This window comes from Diorhabda sublineata, chromosome 6, assembly GCF_026230105.1.
Source record: "Diorhabda sublineata isolate icDioSubl1.1 chromosome 6, icDioSubl1.1, whole genome shotgun sequence".
Taxonomy (NCBI): Eukaryota; Metazoa; Arthropoda; class Insecta; order Coleoptera; family Chrysomelidae; genus Diorhabda; species Diorhabda sublineata.
The window spans coordinates 23,171,119-23,192,743 of record NC_079479.1 but is presented as its reverse complement, the minus strand read 5'-3'; the positions used below and the strand labels follow the sequence as shown (position 1 = coordinate 23,192,743).

The window sequence follows — 21,625 nt, the reverse complement described above, 5'->3', positions numbered from 1 at the left end:
ATCATTTTTTTTGCTATTATTACTTCGATTTTTTCCTTAACAAGCAATACATTCGATGGTGTCGATTCAGCTATGAGGGCCAAAGAATCTTTGAATGGAGCGGATATTTATTCCGGTTGCTGCACATTGAAGATTGATTTTGCTAAGGTAAGTTATTGGATGTGAAATTATTTTTATCATAAAAACGATATCCCTGGTGATTGGTGATAAAAATGACATTTAGTTTGATATTATATTGTATCTACAAAAAAGTTTGTAAACATTTTTATGTATTAAGACCTTGCCATTTCTTACTTACATGCTTAATCCTGAGATATTTTTACATTTTCTGGTATAACGCTTGTTGTTATTTTTATTTTCGCCTATCCGGTGTTTTTTGGTTGTATTTCTTGTCTTATCATCCATCGTTTTTCCTTCGCCATCTTTATTCCTTCTATCCAGCTCCTCGTTGGTCTTCGTTTCTTGTTCGTGTTTTATATATCTTTCGAATTAATTGTTTTGTAAGTTGTACTTAATATGACAAGCGAAGATAATTTCAGCAAAATTAAATACAAAGATGAATTTGTTGCTTCAAAATTTTATTTGTAACATAGAACTAGAGTGATAGTTATATAGCTTTTTGGTTAATGTTACTCATAAAGCCAAAAGGTTTTTGGTAGAAAAAGATTTAGTAACCGGTTTTATTTAAGAATTCCAGGAATTTATTTTTTTAAATAATTCTAATACTTCTAAATTAAATATTGTACTACAGACTTGAACAAGTTGCTTACTATTCAGTTCGCAGTGGGGCGTCTCTTAAGCCTTTTTGTAAAGATAAGATTTTCGCTATTTGATGACTTGCTTTATACTTGCATCCCTCTACTTTCTACATTGTTTCATGGCACGCTCTTCTATTTCTTACTTACATGAACATAGGCGAGACATCTTAGATTGAAGAGAATGTCATTTTTTTTGGTACAGCGAGGCGGTCAGATCTTAGCGGGGCTACGCTGCTCCTCGACATTCGGCACGCGCTACTTAGTTTCGTTTTTCGTTTTGTATATATTATTTGTATATTGTTTTTTTTGGTAAGAAAGAACTTTGATTAATGTTCCCGTAAGTTCTTATTTTCTTTTATAATGTTTCTTATCTTGTCCTATCTGTTAGAAATCTCATTTCTGCGCACGCTAATAAACGTCCAACAACTGTTTATCATCGCTATGAAGACCGTCATGCAATTGTAATGTTAATATACATGAGCATACGTATATTGAAAACTTAAATTTTATATGCACTTTGTACTTGTTTTTGTTATTGTTATTTTTATGTTACAAATTCAATCGATCAATATCGCGTTTTGAAATCAGGGAACATACAAACAGAAATGTAAATCTTATTTTTATCTGGATAAGACTTTCTGACGATTAAAACTTTTGATTCTTCTGAGAAATGTGAGGATTCTTCAGCTTTGCTAAATTATGGAACAAATTCATTATTTTACTTTCTACAAAGTTTTAAAATGGGTAGATTTCAGTTAATTTGTTTACTAATGTCACCATACTTTGTGTATAGTATATTTTCACTAATTGTCGAATAAATTAAACACATTGACGTGGAATGGTTATTTTGAATTTATACTCTATATAAATCATTCCAAGACGTAAAAATAATTTATGACTGTCAAGAGATGATATAATTAATGAGTAAAACTATAAAACTATTAAACAACGAGACCGGTTACGGAAAAGGGTTTTATTATAAAAATTATTCTACATTCGAATGCTCCCCTTCAATATACCTCCCTCCCCTCGCCACACACCTTTCCATACGTTTCATCCATTGATCGAAGCAGTGCTAGAAGTCTTCTTTGGTGAGCGCCTTTTGGAGCTCTGCTGTTTTCTGCTTTACCGCTTTTATCGACTCAAATCGGGTCCCTTTCAAAGCAGATTTCGAGGAAATCTGAGCAGACCCGTTGACATAGGAGCTTTTGGTCAGGAGTCAGATTTTTTGGTAGGCTTTTGTGTAATTTCTCCTGTAAAATTTGTCTAACCGTTTCTTTATCGGCGTTTACACCATCGGCAATCATCCGGATGCTCATACGACGATCTGCACGCATAATTTGGTTGATTTTTGTCATTGTTTCCGGAAATGAAACAGTCTCAGGGCGACCTGGGCGCTGGTTATTTTCAGTGTTCTTTCGGCCTTCACTAAGGCGCTTGCACTACTCAAAAACACGCGCACGAAATAGAGAATTGTCCCCATAGGACTTTTGTAATAATTTATAACATTTTATCGAAGTTTTTTTCAATTTAAGGAGAAATTTGAGATTGAAACGCACTATTTGTTTTTTACCTCACCCTCTAGGCGCGCAGTCTCGTTATTTAATAGCCAGACCTCGTATCGTTAATCAGCTAAAATAACATAACAATTTTGGATGAACCAAATATGTTTTAGCTTTATATATGGCCTTTTTACACTGGGGTAACACTATGCGGCAATGCAGCATGCCATAGGGACGCATTTAATTAAAAATGTCGAATATTGTGGCAAGACTCGTGCGATGTTGCAAAACCTTGCGTCATGTCGTAGCTTGTACTCGAACACGATGGATATTTTCGGCGCGTCGTAACAGTTTCTAGGTTGTTTTCTTTGTATTTATTAGGAAACATGAAGATTTTTGGAAAATCACACCAAGAAATTGAATGTAAGGAAATTATTGGTCTTGGAGTTGAGTTCCGCTGATAGTTCCGACGTAAGAATCATCGAAAAATTATATTGGCGCCAACGAGCGTGCGTTCGAATCAACGGAAAATCGATAGAAGGAGGCAAAATCATAAGAGGAGTCAGACAAGGTTGCATAATCTCACCATTTCTGTTCAATTTGTCTTCAGTTTGATATTTAAGCAAGCTACACACAACTTATCATATGGAGTAAAAATTAACGGTAAACTTATAAATACAAACAGATACGCAGACGATTCAGTTGAACTGTGTGACGACTTGGGTGGACTGAATGCCTTTTAAACGCTATTGACAGAGTGATGGGTCTAAAAAATTAACTGTTCTAAAACAAAATATATGGTATTTAGTCGCTTGCCTTACCTAACATACAGCTACAGGTAAACGGTCAAATAATTCGAGGAGTGTCCAGTTTCAAATATCTTGGTTTGTTACATTACTGATCAACTGGATCCCGATAAGGAAATAAAATGTAGAATTGAGGTAGCTCGTACAACATTTTTTAAATTGAGATCACTCTTCTCTAATGATAATTTAAAATTTCAAACGGTTGGAAAAATATGGAAACGGTTGATCATCAAATGTTAAATAAGGTGTCGAAGCATGGACTTTAAAAATATCCACCATTAATCGTTTAGAGGTTTTTGAAATGTGGTTATATAGACGCATACTGAAAATACCGTGGACAGCTACGCAAACAAACGATGCAGTCCTTAACAGAGCGGCTCGTGAGTTGGTGGATAACATTAAATGTAGGAAAACAGTTTATTTGGGACACATAATGCGTGGTAGCCGATTTAGTATCCTCCGGTTGTTTATGTTGGGCAAAGTAAAGGTCGTAGAGGAATTGGAAGGAAACAAGTCTCTTGGTTGAAGAATATTAGAGAATGGACTGGGATAAGAGAAGCAGGACAGTTATTTAGACTAACTCAAGATAGAGTTTTGCCATGCTGTTCGCCAACGTCAAGGGGACTTGATACGGCACACTAAGAAGAAGGAGTTGAGTAATGAAAGATGTTTTTATTTCATTGAAGATAGAAAGAGTGAAGTGTTGGGCATGTCCGCAAATCAAATTATAAAAATAAGACTAAAATATTGAAGAAAAATCTATTACCAACTTTTACTAGTGAAATATTCGTGATTTTTCTCGCTTTTTACATTGTTTCTTTCATTTTTTTTTGAGGTGTGTGATAAGAATATTAGAGATGACTACGAGAGTTGCTGCTTAACTTTTGAGATAAACAAATTGGATATGGTTTTTCAAAATAATCTTTATTAAGATCAACACACTTTTTTGTGTTTCTGACCATAGAAAAAATATGCAATTTCCCATTTACACTGAAAATAATTGCACTCACTATCAACTTTACGTTTTTGTGACATCATGCCAAAATCGTAACAATTATGGAACAACAATTATGGATATCGCACGCGCACGACATACAAATGCACAATACCTTCACAATCACTACTTCGCAGTACAATTAAAATCCTTCTCCGACCGAATCGCTTCGATTACTCGATTCAACTGACTCACGTCGCTCTGAAGATTGTTTCGTTCTCGACAAAAATAAAAAGAAAATTTCTGCTTGCTGCTAAGAGATGGCTCGTTTCTAGACACGCGCTGCCCTTGAAATTACGTATAAATATCCGTAGACTTGAGAGTACGAGTATTTAAAACAACCGTAGAGGAATCGAATGATGTTTAAAAGCTCTAAAAAACTTGATTCTTCTTTCTGGGACACATTGTGATCGCGGGCCGGAAGTGATTGAGACAGTACTAAGTATGGTAATTATACACTTTCGCGGTCACCTGGTTTTTTGGCTCTAGAAAATCGAAAAATGGATGGATTTTAATGATCTTGGTCTCAAAATGTTCCATTTTACGGCGGATTTATAAAAAAACTACGAAAATAAAAAAAAATAAATATTTTTTACAGTTTCATGACTTTAAATGCAAAAAAATGACTTTCTACATATAATCCTTCGTAACTGTTTCTGACGTCGTGGAATCAAGTTCGTATATTTTTTTTTCGCAATTTACATAAAAAAATGAATATTTTGAAAAAAAAATTTCAAAAAAGTTAATTCCTTGAAACTGTAAAAAATATTTATTTTTTTTAATTTTCGTATTTTTTTTTATAAATCCGCCGTAAAATGGAACATTTTGAGACCAAGATCATTAAAATCCATCCATTTTTCGATTTTTTAGAGCCAACCTAACCTAACCTAACCAAAAAACCAGGTGACCGCGAAAGTGTATAATTATCATAATTTTTTGTAAAGGATTATTTTGCAAAACCGTTTTTTTTTAACGATTTAAAACAGTAAAACTATGAGAAATTTTAATTCCAGCTACTTCTACTATTTGTTTTTATGAATCCGCCGTAAAATGGAACATTTTGAGACCAAGATCATTAAAATCCATCCATTTTTCGATTTTCTAGAGCCAAAAAACCAGGTGACCGTGAAAGTGTATAATTACCCAAAGTATGCCGGATTAGATAGAATTCAATAAAATTAAATTTTATCTGAATTTTTTTTTCTATACTACTCTAACAACTTTTCAGTGCAATATATTATATTTTTATAGTCACTAATATTGTTTAAAAAAAATGTAGCTGAAAACAAAATTTTCTCTAATTGCTATTATAAAATGGAGGTTAAAGAACATAGAAAAACCGACCGATGAATATGAGCCCGGGAGAAAGATAAAATGCCACTTTTGAAAGTCTTTGCATTTTTTAAATGTAATTTTTCACAGACGAGAGAGATTCGTTTGTTTTAACATGGCAGATAAATTATGAAAGGATGCAATCTTTTGCAAAGAAACGGGAGAAACATAAGAGGAGTTTGAAATGTTTATTTTGTAAAATGGAAAAGACCAGTTTTACCATTTTGTCCTACTGTTCACATAGTAGTCGGCTTAAATAATTTCCATTCAATATGAATAAATTGACATCTGCTCCTAGCACCTCAAAGCCATTAATTTTAGCTTTATGATGGGGGGTATATGTAGCCAAACATTCGTGCGATTGCTGAATTCATAGGAATTGGCAAAGATGTGCGCAGCAAATTTTACATGAAAATTATAACATGCGAAAAGTGTGTGCGAATCTGGTGCCTAAAATTCTCACTCTTGAACAACAAGAAGCTAGCCAAAATGTATTTGTATTCACACTTGAATGGGTTTGAAAATGACTCAAACTTATTAGAAAAGGTAATAACTTGTGACGAATCAAATCTGCATTAAAAAGAACACCAGTATCGTTTTTTAATAACCACACCTCGAAGAGCTTGGAACCCATTCGTGAATATAGTGAGGGGATTATTAGGAAACGGCTAGTTACTGACTTTTTATTTAGATACCTATAAATCGCTTTGGTGATGAATATCATTGATAAGTCATTTTCTCCATTTCCATGTATCATTTTTGCCTGAGAATTTGGGAGGTGTCATCTACGAGTAAGTCGAGAGGTTCCATTAAGTTATTAAGATAATAGTAATACGGTATCAAGGGCGATGGGATCCAGTTATGTAGTTTTTCAAATGTCAGGGAAAACTTCACTTTTTAAAGCTTGGTTTTAGCCATTTTTGTATTTAGATAGGTTAGATGGGAAACTATACAATGCGGTCCAAATGTATGGTATAAATTCAATTTTAGCGTTATTATATTCTATGTAAAAAAACCTGAAATAGGTCGATTATTTTTCTTAAATTGACAATTTAAAGTATGGATATATCCCCCTCCAGCACCCACTCTGAATTATAAGCACCCTCTAGAAAATTTTAAATAAGAAAGGGGGTCGTGTGGCAAATTGTTTTTTTGTTGTTTAATGTGTTTATAATTACCGTTAATCGTCAATGCCTGGTCCATAGAGGCATCCCTCTTCTTTTTCCAGCTGCTCCTGTTGAGCGTTTTATCTTTCCTGCGTAACCGACGTGGTTTGCGGTGCAAGTTTTCACGTGTGTTTCCTTCCATTCATCGTAACCAGCAGGATTTTCATCTTTATTTCTTCTAAAAACTGCAAAATTGGCAAAACTTCGATTTGATTATGGCTTCGACAACTTTTTTGGTGAGGTATCCAATGAGATTACTCACGCCAATGAGAGATGAAAAACCTCTTTTTCCACGTGCCGTCTCCTAAAACGATGAAGTGATATTCGTGTAGTCAGGTAAAAATGTAAAAACTAATAAGAAGTGTAAAAAGCAGTGTAGTACATTCAGTTCATAACTTCCCAATTTTCCACACACAATTTTCTGTGCTGACGCCTTTGTGAACGACTTGCTCTTTTCAAATTCCCTGTGATTAGTGGGTTTAGGATGCGATCTTTTACGCCCGTACTGTTTCGGATGATTTGTTATACCCTCTCGAGGCATTTTGCGCAGAAATGTTCAATAAGTTACTTGAAAATAACGAAAAACAAATAGTCAAACTGAAATAACCATAGCAAAATTAAGAGTATTTTCATACTGTAAATTATAAATTTAAGAATAAAAATGGACCCGTTTCAAGATTTTTTCACATAGTACAGTAGTACATAAATTTATTTCAGCGGAAAAACCTCCTAGATGGGAATCATCACATTTATCACTTAAATACTAAATTATAGAGTGGTTTGTAAGACCCTTTGTACCTATTTAAGCTGTTTTTACATTTGGAATTTTCAATGCTTTCGAATGCATCCAAAAATGTATTATTGAATACATTATTTATTAATATTATTTATAATTATTTCATAATAATGATTAGCAGCGAGCTCGGCAATACTAGATTTGTCGTTCCGTCCTTTTTAAATGTACTCGGTGCTCTTGAAACCACACATTAACGGATCTCTTTGTCTGCCCGATATACTTCCCGTCACAATCACTACAGCTAATTTCATAAATACCATTCTTTTCTAAATGTGGAGTAATCTTTATGCTGTAGCAAGAATTTTTTTGTTCTAGTATTATTAACAATGAAGCAAACGATAACTGGCTTTTATATTGATGTCATATTTTGATATCTACTCTTTATTTAGTTACTGGTTTTTCCAACTTGAAAATTTTATTGCCGTATTTTATTGCGAGTAAAAAAAATTTCTGATGAGATTTCGTATGATTTTTAATAAAAAATATACCACACGTGTATAATTTCAATATATTTATCGCATTGTATGATTGTTCTGAAATTTCCTCACCACGTGTGAGTTTTTTTGCAATTGTTATTTTAATTTTGATTAATTTTCTATATTTCCCAACTGAATATAAAGATTAATATAGGTCATATACGGTGTGCAACATCCAAATTATTTATCATTATCATCTATAGTTCAAATGGTTTTGTTAAAGGTGGATTATTGACTCGTTCTTGTGACTATAATGTTGATGTTTTTTAAAAATGGTCCGAACAAATGATAGATCTTCCTTAGAACTGTATAATAGGAATGAATAATGCAAGTCATTAATCGATACTTGCCTACCACCAACTGGTTAAAGAAGATTTATAGAATTAACTAAATTCAAATGATATTGAGGTCCATGCCTGTTCAGTGAGAAAAGAACCTTCATAAAGAGAAATGGAAAAAAAATATGAAATTGCTAAATATCGGTGATTAGATTTCTACCATATCTTTGCGAACTAAACCTGTATGGGCACAGATAAAGAGAGATGCTTCAAGAAAAAATAATTCTTTCGAAATGAGTCATGTGAAACAGTTGTTTTGGAGGCCTGAAAACTGGGAAAAGTTAGTAACATGATATACCCTGTATGATTTCGTTTTAAAAAATGCGTATTTAAAAATACAAATCGATTTGTCTTAGCGTGTATCCCAACACCCTCATTTGGCTATTCCGCACCATTAGGAAAATTGCGAGTAACTGAAAATTTTCGTTTGCTGCGCTAATTTCGGGAAACGACTCTATTTTCTAAAAAAATTGATTGATATTTTTCCACAAAATAAGTAAATTATATCCCATTCATATTCAACTTACCAAATGTAGATTATAAATTGAGGCGGTCAGCACAAAAATGGCCTAAATTTAGTACAGAAACTAATTCAGTAGTGATAATATTTCGATGGCCTAATCTCAGTTTCTCATGTTACTAAGAGAGGGCGCCACTAAATATCTTTTTCCATAGCAGTAACATCATGTGACACAAACGCAAAAGCGACCTAACCTGGTTAAGCCATTTTAGCACACTAGCAACTCTGTAATTTAGCCGGATAGGTTGACAGTGACATTACTTCATTCATAAAACAATAAATCGCAAATAGTTAACGCCAGATTTGAATTTGAGTATTTTGTATTCTCTTTACGCTGAAATAGTTGAATTTCCAGCATCGAAGTTTAGTTTTAGCAAAGTATTCAATGAACAATTTAATATTAAAATTAAAGCGGCTGATGATGATGAAGAAAAAACATGACTTGAACAAGAAAGAAACTTGCATTTGCTAAAGGCAAATGCTGCAAGAGAATGCTTAAAAAAAGATATAGAAATATATAAAAATAATGAAGATGTAAGTGTAATTTGCTTCGATCTTATGAAAACACTTCCAGCGCCTGTTATTAGCACAACTCTGGAGATACTGCTTATATATTCATAATATGAAAAATGAAGAAGTGCGCATGTTTTTGTGGGATGAAACTATAACATCCAGAGGTCTCCAAGAAATAGCTTCCTGTCTATTGTATTTCTTAAAAAAATATTGTAAAATGCAAACATCTTATAATGTACTTTGATCAATGTGGAGGGCAAAATAGGAATATCAAGATGGTTCTTTTCTGTCAGTTTATTGTTTCCAGTTCTACTGAATATGGTATTTGTAAAATTGACGAAAAATTTTTTGTGAGCGGACATTCGTACATGTCGTGCGATCAGGATTTTGGTTTAGTGGAAAAACAGAAACGGTTCTTCAAAAACATCTATGTGCCTGAAGAATGGGAAGTTATTTTAGCGGTTAGAAAGTGTAGACCGTTTTAAATAATTTCCATGACAAAATATTTATTTTTTTCTTGCAAATCTATAGAAAAAAATAATACGAATCTTAAACTATGTGGAGACAAAGGCAAACTTGAATGGTTAGAGATGCAATGGCTAATATTTTGTGAAATGATTCTTTTTAAATTTTATTTTGAATATTCTAATAATAATGATGTTCTTTTTCGTGAAGTTGATTTTAAAAAGAGAAACTCTGTTATCATTGAAAATCTTTAACTTTTATATCCTACTACTCACCAAATCAGTCAAAAGAAAAAGAAAGATTTAATAGAGTTATTGCCTTAAATACCCCAAAATCATCATAATTTTTACAGCAATTTGAAAACATTTTCAACAGCTATTGATGAGATTTTCATTGACAACCTCGATGACCAAAATGATTAATTGTTTTTTAATTTTTATTGTTGTATGGTGTAATAAAAATGAAGATATCAATGGCAGTATTGATTTTTATTCCTGGCTACAATAGCCTAACCTTATAAATTGATATCGGAGAAATCATAAACCCCAATGCAAAAGTGTCCCAACTTACAATAAGTAAATAAATATTAACTTTTTGTTCCTAATCTTAAACAATCTTAAAAGTAAATTAGCTAAAACAATAAAGAACTAAAAACAAAATAAATTTTCATTGAAATTTAAATCTGGCAAATAAGTTTAAAAGATGCTATTTTATGAATATTAATTTTTCCACATCATTATCTTCTAGTTTAGGCCACTTCTGCATTTGCGGCCTCAATTATATTAATAACATCAATTTAGAAACAAAAAAAATTAAATTGCCTTTATTTATTTTCAACAGCGGGCATTTCTTTTGTATTTCGAGGACATTATAAATATCTTCATTTGGAGCGGAACAGATGGTTTGCGCATTATATTTTCAGTGTAGCTTCGAGAAAACATAAATTTCTTTTAAAAATACCTCAGAGACAATTTGAATATATATTTTTTGACCTTTTGCGTGATTAATATGCTATAAGAACAAAAGAAAGTATTATGAATTTAATTTATTTCGGTATGTAATATTTCTTCCTGGTTCATATTACACTTTTTAAATAGTAGACTGAAATAAGTTATAAATAGATTCCGTGAAAATCAATAAAAATAAGCTCGTTTAACGTTTCATTTAGTGAATTATTACTAGAAACAATCTAAAATAGATTCTTTGTGAACCGATCTTACTCAATTGATTATTCTATTAGATTTTTTGAGATATTCGTATTGTGGAGAAAAATTAAAATAAATGTGATAATTTTTTAAGTTGCACTAATATTAAAAAAATTAGGTCAAATAAAGCAGATAGACGTTTTTTAAGTATCTGCGTCTATCAGAGAAGATCGAGAAATACAAACAAACACATGCTGGAAAATTCGTTTATAGAGATTCAGAGACTGAAGTAATACGAGTTTTGTCTGGAAAATCTATTTTGTAATTATCACATTATATCGGCTAAAGGATCTAGAAACAGCAGGATTTTTTTCCTGTTTTAAGGGTATTCCCAATAATTTAGGTCCACTGTCTGAATAATCGAAGTTTGACCAAATTACACTTTGCTCTAAGTAAGTGATATATAATTGTCAACTTAGCTACACACCAGTCAAACTGGGCAACAGAGAAATTAGAACGCTTTACAACTTTACGAATTTTAAATAAGCATTGAGAATAGCTGTAGTTACAACAAAAGCTTCGGCTTCCTCCGAGATTTGGAAGGTCACTTTTGTACCTAGACGTGTTAAAGTGAAGATTATAATAAAAATCATCTGCCTTTCTGATAATGTCACTGAAGACCGAAAGGATTAGCGTACGCCTTCATTTGTGACATGACATTAATATATTTCTACCATACTGAAAGTCATAAATACCAATGCAATGATCGATCCAAAAAAATTCCAGCTCTTATCAAAAGAAAAAGCAGAGAAGGATGGATGTTGAGAAGTTATCATGGTATTACATCCACGGTGCCTTTAATTTTTTGCATGGTGCTGACATATTTCAAAAGTTGATTCTCCCAGTCAAAATATTGTGGGAACAGGCACATGAAAGTAACTTTAAGGATATACAAGCCTTTCAGGATCAGAAATTCCCGAAAAATGTCTCCTATATCTACCAACGACGACGTGGTTCACAAGCTACTAAAGATTCGGATTTTTTTATCACGAACATAATACTCGGACCAAAGAAAAAGCACCTGGAAATCAGTAAAGCATCTAAAAATCTGTTAATCTAATTCACCTGAATTTGAAATCGTTAGTTTCTTTTCAAAATAAACAACTTTTGACGTTGAATTCCTAGTTTTATTGCTTACAAAATTCTCCAATTTTTGAGTTACATTGAATTTTCAGTTGTAAGTCTTAACCCCAGGTTTCTATGTTAATCCGTTCTTGAGATATTGAACTTGCCTCTTTTTAAAATGCGGTCGTTTCTTTGCAATTTTTTCCTTCACTTTATCAAGAAATGATCTGTTATCGTTTTACATAGGATAGTCAATGAACACATTCGTATGCCTACCCCAGAAAACGGTCGCATTCACTTTATTGGCCGATAAAAACGTCTGCTTTTTTCGAAGCTACTTTCGCTTTGCAATCCATTGTTTTTCATTTATCAGGCCCTACGAGGATGTATTGATATCTAGTTAGCCTAGACCAGTTCTATGCAAGTTTGACGTCAAAAAGGTAAATCAGAGTTCGCAATAAATAAAAAGAAAAAATATTTCTACCGAAATTGTGAATAGATTTTTTGGATAAGGGTAGAACAATATATGGAGATTACTATTCGACATTACTGACCACTCTACGGGAAAAAATTAAAGAGAAAAGACGCGGAAAGTCATCCAAAGGTGTTTTGTTTTTGTAGAACAACGCCCCTGCACACAAATCTCATGTTGCCATGCAAAAAATTCGTGATTTAGGGTTTGAATGACTAGAAAACCCCCCTTATTCGCCAGATTTGGCTCCGTCCGACTATCATCTCTTTTCTCAACTGAAAAAAAGTTGAAAAGGTCGTAAATTTTCTTCCTACGAGAAGGTAATAAAAGCTGTGGAGGTCTGGTTTGCAGAGCAAGAAGAAATATTTTTTTTGAAAGGTCTAGAGACGTTGCAGGTTCGCTGTAATAAATGTATCCAATTAAGAGGAGAATATGTTGAGTAATAAAATATTTTGACAATGAAATTTTGTTTGGTTCTATAGTAGGGTAAGAATTTTTCAATATATCCTTGTATATGGGGATTTATAGTGTCGGTTTAGTGGAAATCAATTGGAAATTGAAGAAATTTAAAATAAACAAGGAAGGTCATGAAGAACAATGGAAAATATTCATTAGATTTTGCTATTTGTTAGACACTCAGTATATGACAAATGCGTTTTTTTGATATGTCGATATCATGTATTTCTCCAACTTTAATCGAATGGTTTCCAGTAACATTTGGTGAACGTTTTCGATGATATCGTTTGTTGTAGCAACTTTTGGTTCGTTGTCAGTCAAGCTGATAAGGCCATGCTTGAATTCAGCTGCTTTTTAATAGGCCCATCATGCTCTACTTAAAATTACCAATGGTCGATGTCTTTTCGATAGTCGATCAGGCGCCTTGACTCGCACCTTTTGACAATTTAGGATATTATTCCTAACCGAAGAGGGAGACAATGCGATCCATGATGACTACAGTTACCGTGGTCTTCTTTCTCCTTTTTTTCTATCTCAGCACCACTAATGTTGCATAGTTTGAGCCGGGCATTGTCAGAAACACCTGACAAAACTTCGACATTGGAAACGAAGCTTAGGGGGTAGTGGGATTCATGATCCCTGTTCTCTCATTTACACCGGCCCTTCATCTCATGTCTACGTAGGCGCTCCCGAGAAGGGCGGCTGCTGGACTCCCTCGCCAACGTCAAAATCCAACGGTTCCTTGATGGGGCATTTGCGTATGAGTACTTGTTTTTGAAAACACATTGTAGATCGATATACTAAGTTTTCTATCATCAGGAAAATCTTTATTCGCCTATACGAAACTAAGCGCCCAAAGTGAGAATCTCGAAACGCACATCTTCAGGTTAAGATAGGGAATTTTTCAAACAACAGTCGTATGCAATCACAGAAGGTCACAACATTCACGTACATTAATAGAGACCTTTTAGAGAAGTTCTTGAAATTACCTCGTATATTGTAAACGTAGAGCATGTAGTTCAACTTCAAGTAGTTGATAAAAACCTCGTTAAATTTAATCATTTTCTGTTCTATTAATAAATTTCTTAATTATATGCGCCATTAACGTATCTACAGTTAAGTGTTCTATTTATTATATTTTCTATCAATAAAATCATTTGTACGTATGCGTGAGGAATTTGTTTGTTTAATTTATCAATAATTCAATTTTATGGTAATTCGGATCGTTTTATTTCATATATCTCCGATTCAAATTGCTGTTTATATACGAGGTCTGGCTATTAAATAACAAGACTGCGGGCCTAGAGGGCGGGAGTAAACGCCGATAAAGAAACGGCCAGAAAAATTTTACACGAGAAATTACACATGACAAAAGTCTGTGTGAAGTTGGTGCCAAAAAATCTGACTCCTGACCAAAGGCGTCAACGGGTCTACTCAGATTTCTTTGAAAGGTTAAAAAGAGATCGGCTTTGAAAGGGACTCTATTTGAGTCGATGGAAGCGGTGAAGCAAAAACGGCAGAGCTCTTAAAGGCACTCACCAAAGACTTCCAGCACTGCTTGGATCAATGGAAAAATCGTGTGGGAAAGGGGAGCATTCGAATGTAGAATAATTTTTATAATAAAACCCTTTTTCGTAACCAGTCTCGTTATTTAATAGCCAGACCTCGTAGTATTTGAAATTATCATACTCGACATCACTTCCGCAATTTTGTTTGACGGACTTCCATGACTAACATAGTCAGATGTGACTTTCAACTGACATTAAGAGATGATTTAAATAGACTTCCAGGTGCTTTTGATTGATTTTCAGACCTTAGCAAACCAGATGATCTATTTATCACTATCACTACTAATAGAAATTTTCAAATTTTAAAAATCCTGCATGAAACAATAATTGCTGGGAGTCGAAAGATGATATATTTAACAGTTATAATGATTGCCTTCATTCTGTTACATCATTTTTCTTGATCGACAGCCGGATGCTGATTAACGTATTAGATTTAAAGGAAAATCTGTTTTTGACGTTTTTCTTTTCAATCGGCCGGCTATGCTGTCGATATTTCCAACTAGATATTTTTATTTTCGACTGCCATTCGATAAACTACTTTGTGTAACATGTGTTTAATATTCCCGTAGGAATATTTTTTAAACGTTGTCAATAAGAAAATGTGTTATTTTGAAATTTTTCGACAGGATTATTCGTTTTTCTCTTGATGTCGTCCTCACAAATTGTCGGGTGTTTTAATTTTGGCAACGATCACGTTTCGCTCACCACAACCAGGTGAACACTGACTTATTAATTATCGAACAAAAGGGAAACGTTTCCCATGTATAACAACCTTTCAATCAAACCAGATGAAATTAATTATTTTCCGTAGAATTTGGCTTATCGATCTTTTTTTTTTTTTCGCTTAAAAATTTTTATTCCACTTGACCGTAACACATAACGATTTTTTTCTGATAAATCTTGCTTTAAAAGCTGATTTATTGGAAATATTTATTCAAGTTTGAAAACACTGCCTTTATTTAATAACGAATTTATTCTATAGGTTGATCCAATCTATATAATTGCCTAACGAGTGTCTTTAACAATTTAACGTTTCGTCTCCATTTATGTACTTTACTACGTCCTCCAAAATATTCTTCAATATATTTCAATGAATGAATATGTTAAATTTGTCATTGCCATCATACAGTTTCGACATTTTTAATACTGAACGTACTCAGAACGTGTCATACTAGAGTTAAGTAATCCGAAACAATCCTCTTCACAGCGGCGCATCATCATCAATTACTTATTTATTATTATGAACTCTAACCTTGTTAAGTTATCGTTGCTATAAATTAGTCTGTGTTTAGTCTCTCTGTGTCAGATTTATAGATTCCACTTTAACCTCATTAAGGTATCGCCTTCAATTATTTATTATTAATGTGACAATAATGAACCATAAATATATTTATTCATTAAATTTGATATTCGTCTAGTACACCAATCAGATTGGTGTAACTAATTGTAACTTTAAATTATTAAATCCTCAGTTTGCTAAATAAATTGTTTTTAAAAAGCAAGTTGGTGAATTGAGTTATTTAATTCTAGTGTTATTCGAGTTGTTTACAGATTCTTGAAACATTCATCTTGGTCAAAAAATGGAATTAAATCGTTCTGTGCGCTGATGTTCTATGACTTTCGACGTGGATTAACACGTTCACGACCGCTATTCCTAAATTTGGCGTAGCTGTAAACCAACTACTTTTTTCTCGTGTAAAATAACTGGAGACAAAAATATTTTTGGTTTTTTTAGTTTTTAATGTTAGTTAATCTTTTTTTTTGTGTTATTATGTGAGGTCATAAATATGTGGTATGTGGTTATGTGTGTCGTTGGTTTAAGGTAAAATATTATTAAAATAAACCACATGTCACAATAATTTGACTTAATATTTTGGAGAAAATGCTGCACATTTTAGGATTTTATACTCAAAATTAAAAAAATATGTTTTTTGAATGTATTTATTTGTGAATAAAATTTTTAAGATAAGTACTCAAATAAAAAACTAGAAAGATAAGAGAACGAATGGAACATTGATTTTTTCAATAAGTCCTATTTTACATTATTTGCTCTCTATATTGGAGAGAAGACTATTTTTTTTTATTTTATTTAGCAACCAATTTCCGTTCTAAATGCATAGGTCCACAAGATGAAAGAACACTTTCATGTACCACTTAATACTTTTTCTGGGTGTACTCTAATACGATGTCATTTCATCTGCTCTGTCAACTCCGGACATCAAATGAAATCACCTGGAAGTCAATTTAAATCATCTGAAAGTCAATTGAAAGTTAGGTCTGACTAACATAGTCATGGAAGTCCGATAAACAAAATTACGTAGTGATGTCGAGTGTGATAATTTCAAATAATACGAGGTCTGGCTATTAAATAATGTGACTGGTTACGGAAAAGGGTTTTATTATAAAAATTATTCTATATTCCAATGCTCCTCTTCAATATACTTCTCTCCCCTCGCCACACACCTTTCAAATTGGGTCCCTTTCAAAGAAGATCTGCTTTCAAGGAAATCTGTGCAGACCTTTTGGTCACTGTTTTCGTAGTTGAAACAGTCACAGAGCGACCTGGGCGCTGGTCATCTTCATTGCTTTCTCGGCCCTCACTAAAGCCCTTACACCACTCAAAAACACGCGCACGAGATAAAGTTTTTTTTACGTTTTTTCGGCGTTTTTTCAATTTAACAAGAAATTTGAGGTTGATACGTTTTTTCGGCACGAGAAAAAAACACGTTCGTTTCAAACCACTATTGCCCAAATACTATAAAAGTGACGGAAACGTGTTTTGGGATGTGCATAGACAAGATATCTACAGGCCCAACGCACTACTCATTTTTTCCCCCACCCGTCTAGGGTGCCTTCTAGGCGCACAGTCTCGTTATTTAATAGCCAGCCCTCGTATACCTGTTATACTCAGCTACCATTTGAGGTTTAAATTACTTAACTCCCCTTTTTGAAGTTACTTCTGTCATCCCTGACTTATGTTTACTTGAAATTATAAGAACATATTGCTTATCGTGCCATTTTAAAACTCTTATCTGGCGCCTTCTTTTCCAGATAAGATTACACTTCTTTAGTTTTGTAGATACAACTGTTGGAGGATTATCAACATTAGCCTTCACGTTTATTTTAAAGGTTATGTATACATGGTCCGTCCGATTCCGAAACCGTGTGGCACAAGTAAACGCCAGATGTGGCTAGAAATCGTATTCAAATCGCGTCCCTCGCTTGTGGGCCGTTCAGGAAATGATTTGGATTCAAACACAATAAATTCTATGGACTACAGTTTCCGAGAAAAACTATGCGTCACATATATGTGCCAAGCAGTCGTGAATGTGTTGAATCAGTGTGCCGATCGACTCACTTCGACTTTTGTTAATGAAGTACCATCTCGAGCTACCTTGTTTCCCTGGTTTTCCGAAGGTCGTCCAAAGACATTGCAAGAGTAACATATGACATACCTTGACATTGCCGCATATTTGGGAATCAGTTGGATCTAGACATATGATCCCGAAACTAAACAACAATCGACTATATGGGTGTTTCAAGAAGAGTCAAATCCAACAAAAGTTGTACTCGCTCGAAACACTACGAAGCAAATGGTCGCTTTTTAGAATAACTGGACATATCGCCACCGTTCCATTAGATCAATGTTGAATGGTCATTTCTTAAGGGTACACTAGGTGTTTGCCAAAAGTATTCGAAAAAACTAGGAAAACCAATCGCAGAAGACGAATCATTCTACACTAAGACAATGTGAGCTCAAACAAAATGTTTTTGAACAGTCAAAACCTCGAATTGATGGGTCATCCGCAGTACAATCCTTGTTTGGCACTCAATGATTTCTTCTTATTCTTGTAGATCAATAATAAAGTGCGAGGACAATGATTTTCTACACCTGAAGGAGCGGTTGATGTATTCAAATAACATGTTTTGATTTTGGTGGAAAATATTTTGAAAAATAATAAAACCAAATCCAATTATAAATATTTGTTTTCATTATCTATATCAACACTTAAATAGCAACCCTTTAAATATATTAGTATTTACAGAAAATGTTCTAACCACGCCTTCACACGTCACATCAAATTTAATAATTTAATTTTCTATTTCTCATTACGAGATTAAAAAAAAATAAATATTTAATGAAATTAAGCTACATCCTAATGACAACTGTCAATATTGCGAGACTACTAGATTATAACCTGGTAATAGATTACGTTGTGTTAATTATTAGTACTTACTTCAGACAATAATCAATATAGTCATGCCAAGTTGACAGTCCATTACTCTTTATTGACTAAAGCAATTCAATAAGATTTAAGTGATTTGAATAAAACTAAATGTTATGCTGGATTTCTTGTTGTTAGGTTATATAAAATCGTAAATATGCTTTAGTGAATGATATTGAAGAATTTAAAGATAAAATTGATGTTTAAGTTACAGCTGTTCGATGTGATACCGTTAAACAAATTATTTAAATATTATTATCGTGTTCCTGTCTTATTACTTCATTTTTAACTTTTGTAACTTATCATAAAAATTGTGATGTATGGAATAATCGTTTTTAGTATCTATCGTCGTATATAAATTGATACTGGGTGTTCTAGAACTATTTGCGAGCATATAGTATCAGCCAAAATAATTCAAAGCTTGGAGTTGGTATTTTTTGTTTGTTTTTTAATAATTAATATAATAATGTACAAAACTGTATTCTGCTAGCGTTTAGAGGAGTTGTGCCACATTCCCTAAATCTTATTGACGAAGTCTTTTTTAGCCAGTTTTCAATGGGATTTACGTCCAGTGAACATGTTGAAATTGTTGAATCTTCAATTCTATAGCCACTGTACTATGAAGAGGTGCATGGAAAGAAAGGTCATAAATTATGATGCATCTTTGGAGTCCAAATGTTCGTAGACTGCCTGTTTAATTTCATCGTCGCTGTTAAATATTTTATCCCTTAACTCACTATTCATCCTTATTAGAGCTCACAACCGCGGCTTGAGTAACCTGATGTTAGTAATTTATAATAGTAGAACCTTGCAAAACACATCAAACCATGGTAAAAACAAGCTACAAAAAATCCAAAGGAACAAAAACGTAAGCGGAAACGGAACAGTTCATTCTCAACGGAAGATTCAAACGCAGAATGTATGTACTGATGTTATCTATATAGTCCTGGTCTGGCACCGTCCGATTAGTTTTTATATGCAAGGATTAATAGTGACATTGCGATGGTTTTCTAACACAACCTCGTATCTTAAAAACCACTACTTTTCAGGAACGACAATAAACGTTTTATAATGAAATTGAAAATTTCTTTAAACAATTTTTTTTATTAATTTGAAAAATATCCACTTTCTGGATAAATTTTCAAGATAAGTTTAGTATTTGAAACATTTAATAATTATTTTTTCTTTTATTTTCTGAGATACGTGTTTGCTGCAGCGGAAAAAACGTAACATACGTGATTGTGTACTATTCTTTACAAATATAAGTACATGAAAAAGTTTTGTAAATTATTTTATTTTGCGAACAAATCAACTTTCTAAATCATTTTTAATCGAACAAAAGTTTTAAACTTTTTAATAATAAAAGTTCTTAATTACTACAATATATTACTCTTTTCAATCTAGATAAATTTGTTGTCTTAATTTTAGTATTAGTATTAATATCACATATTTCATTAATACTTTTAATCATTTTCATCGTCTTTTCGAATAGAATCAAATAATCATAAAATATTATTATTTTTTTCATTGCCTACAGAGACAATACTTGCAGATTTTAAAATATATAATGTTTAATTTCTTTGGAATATAAATCCTTAATTTCAGTATTGACAGAAATTTTCTGGTTCAAACGTTGTGGAAGATCCTCTCATTTGTTATCAAAGGATAACAAATAAATAAACATTATCTTGTCTTGACTATATATTAGTTCTCTCAACTGTAATACTAACTATAGTTTATTTCAGAAATGTATAGAGCAATAAAAACTCATTAGGTATGCAATGGGACCACAGGGCGACCCAACGAAGATTCAAGCCACTTCCATAGTTTGGCATTGATTTCATTGTAACAAAAATTTTTTTTATCAAATGCAGGTAGTACCACCCGGGTTGGGGTCAATATATGGGTTTAGTCTATTGTTATCAATTCACAAACACTGAAAATAGTGTGCCAAAGGCGTGCCGATAGGATACTCTTAAAAAGAAAAGAATTTTATTTTAACAGAATAAAAATTAGGCATTATGTACGTAGTATTAGGTACACTTATTTTTTATTGAACATTATACAAAAAATACAGAAATTAGATTTTGAAAAATCATAATATTCTTCGTCATCTGAGGAACTGTCATCTCCTCTTGACGTTATAATTAACGGGTCGACGGTCCGATCGATGAAATAATCAAGATCCCACATTTTCACCTCTTCTTCAATGACATGCTGCACCAGTTCTCTGGTGTCACCTCTTTAATGGCTTGATCAACCAGTAACTTAACGTCTTTCATTTTGAATGTCGTGTTGTGTCTTGCTACAAATCCTTTCACAACACAGTTACACTATGTTTTTCTGCTATATCTTCCACGGCGTATTTCATAAAACGATGTTTGTGTAAATTTGCTATAGCTAATAGTTCTTTTTTATCAAATTATCTTCAAATTCCATACTTTTGGTGGTTAACCAGTCAATAATTTCTTGTTTTCTTAAAGATGAAGTTGGAGTCTTCTATATGCGTCGAGAATGATAACTTGCGTTATCCATAACTACTACTGAATCAGCCGGAAGATATTTTATCATTTCACCAAAATAGTCTTCAAAAACATCCGAATCCATTTAATCTCCCGTATGTCACGACTGAAAGGTTAGCAAACATCTTCGCTTCCAATATGGACGATTATTAGTCTTTTCTCTTTACCTGAAGGCACCTTAATACCGTTGAAAGGCCTTCCATCTAAGCTTGGCGAGCACTGGATATATTTTTGCTTTGCCACATTTTTGGTACTGTATAACCTTCATTAATCCACGTCTCATCAATATAAAAGATTTTCTTCTGCTTTGTTCTGTACTGCTGTATACTTCTTAAGTATTTTCGTCGCCAGCAAACAATTTCATCGATTTCCAATAAAAGTGCTTTACAATTATGCTTTTCCCAGGCACAATCCATATTTCTCAAAGTGGTTTATAAAAGTTTTT

At 33.0% G+C, this 21,625-nt stretch overlaps 1 protein-coding gene across 2 annotated transcripts in view; it reads left to right on the top strand.

The window, feature by feature from the left end:
* LOC130446117 (heterogeneous nuclear ribonucleoprotein L) overlaps positions 1-21,625 on the top strand; it is a 370,575-nt gene that overhangs the window by 36,172 nt on the left and 312,778 nt on the right. For both annotated transcript variants that reach the window (XM_056782203.1, XM_056782201.1), the window contains exon 4: positions 53-147. In XM_056782203.1, the coding sequence (XP_056638181.1) occupies positions 53-147 (95 nt within the window). The remainder of the gene's footprint in view (positions 1-52; positions 148-21,625) is intronic.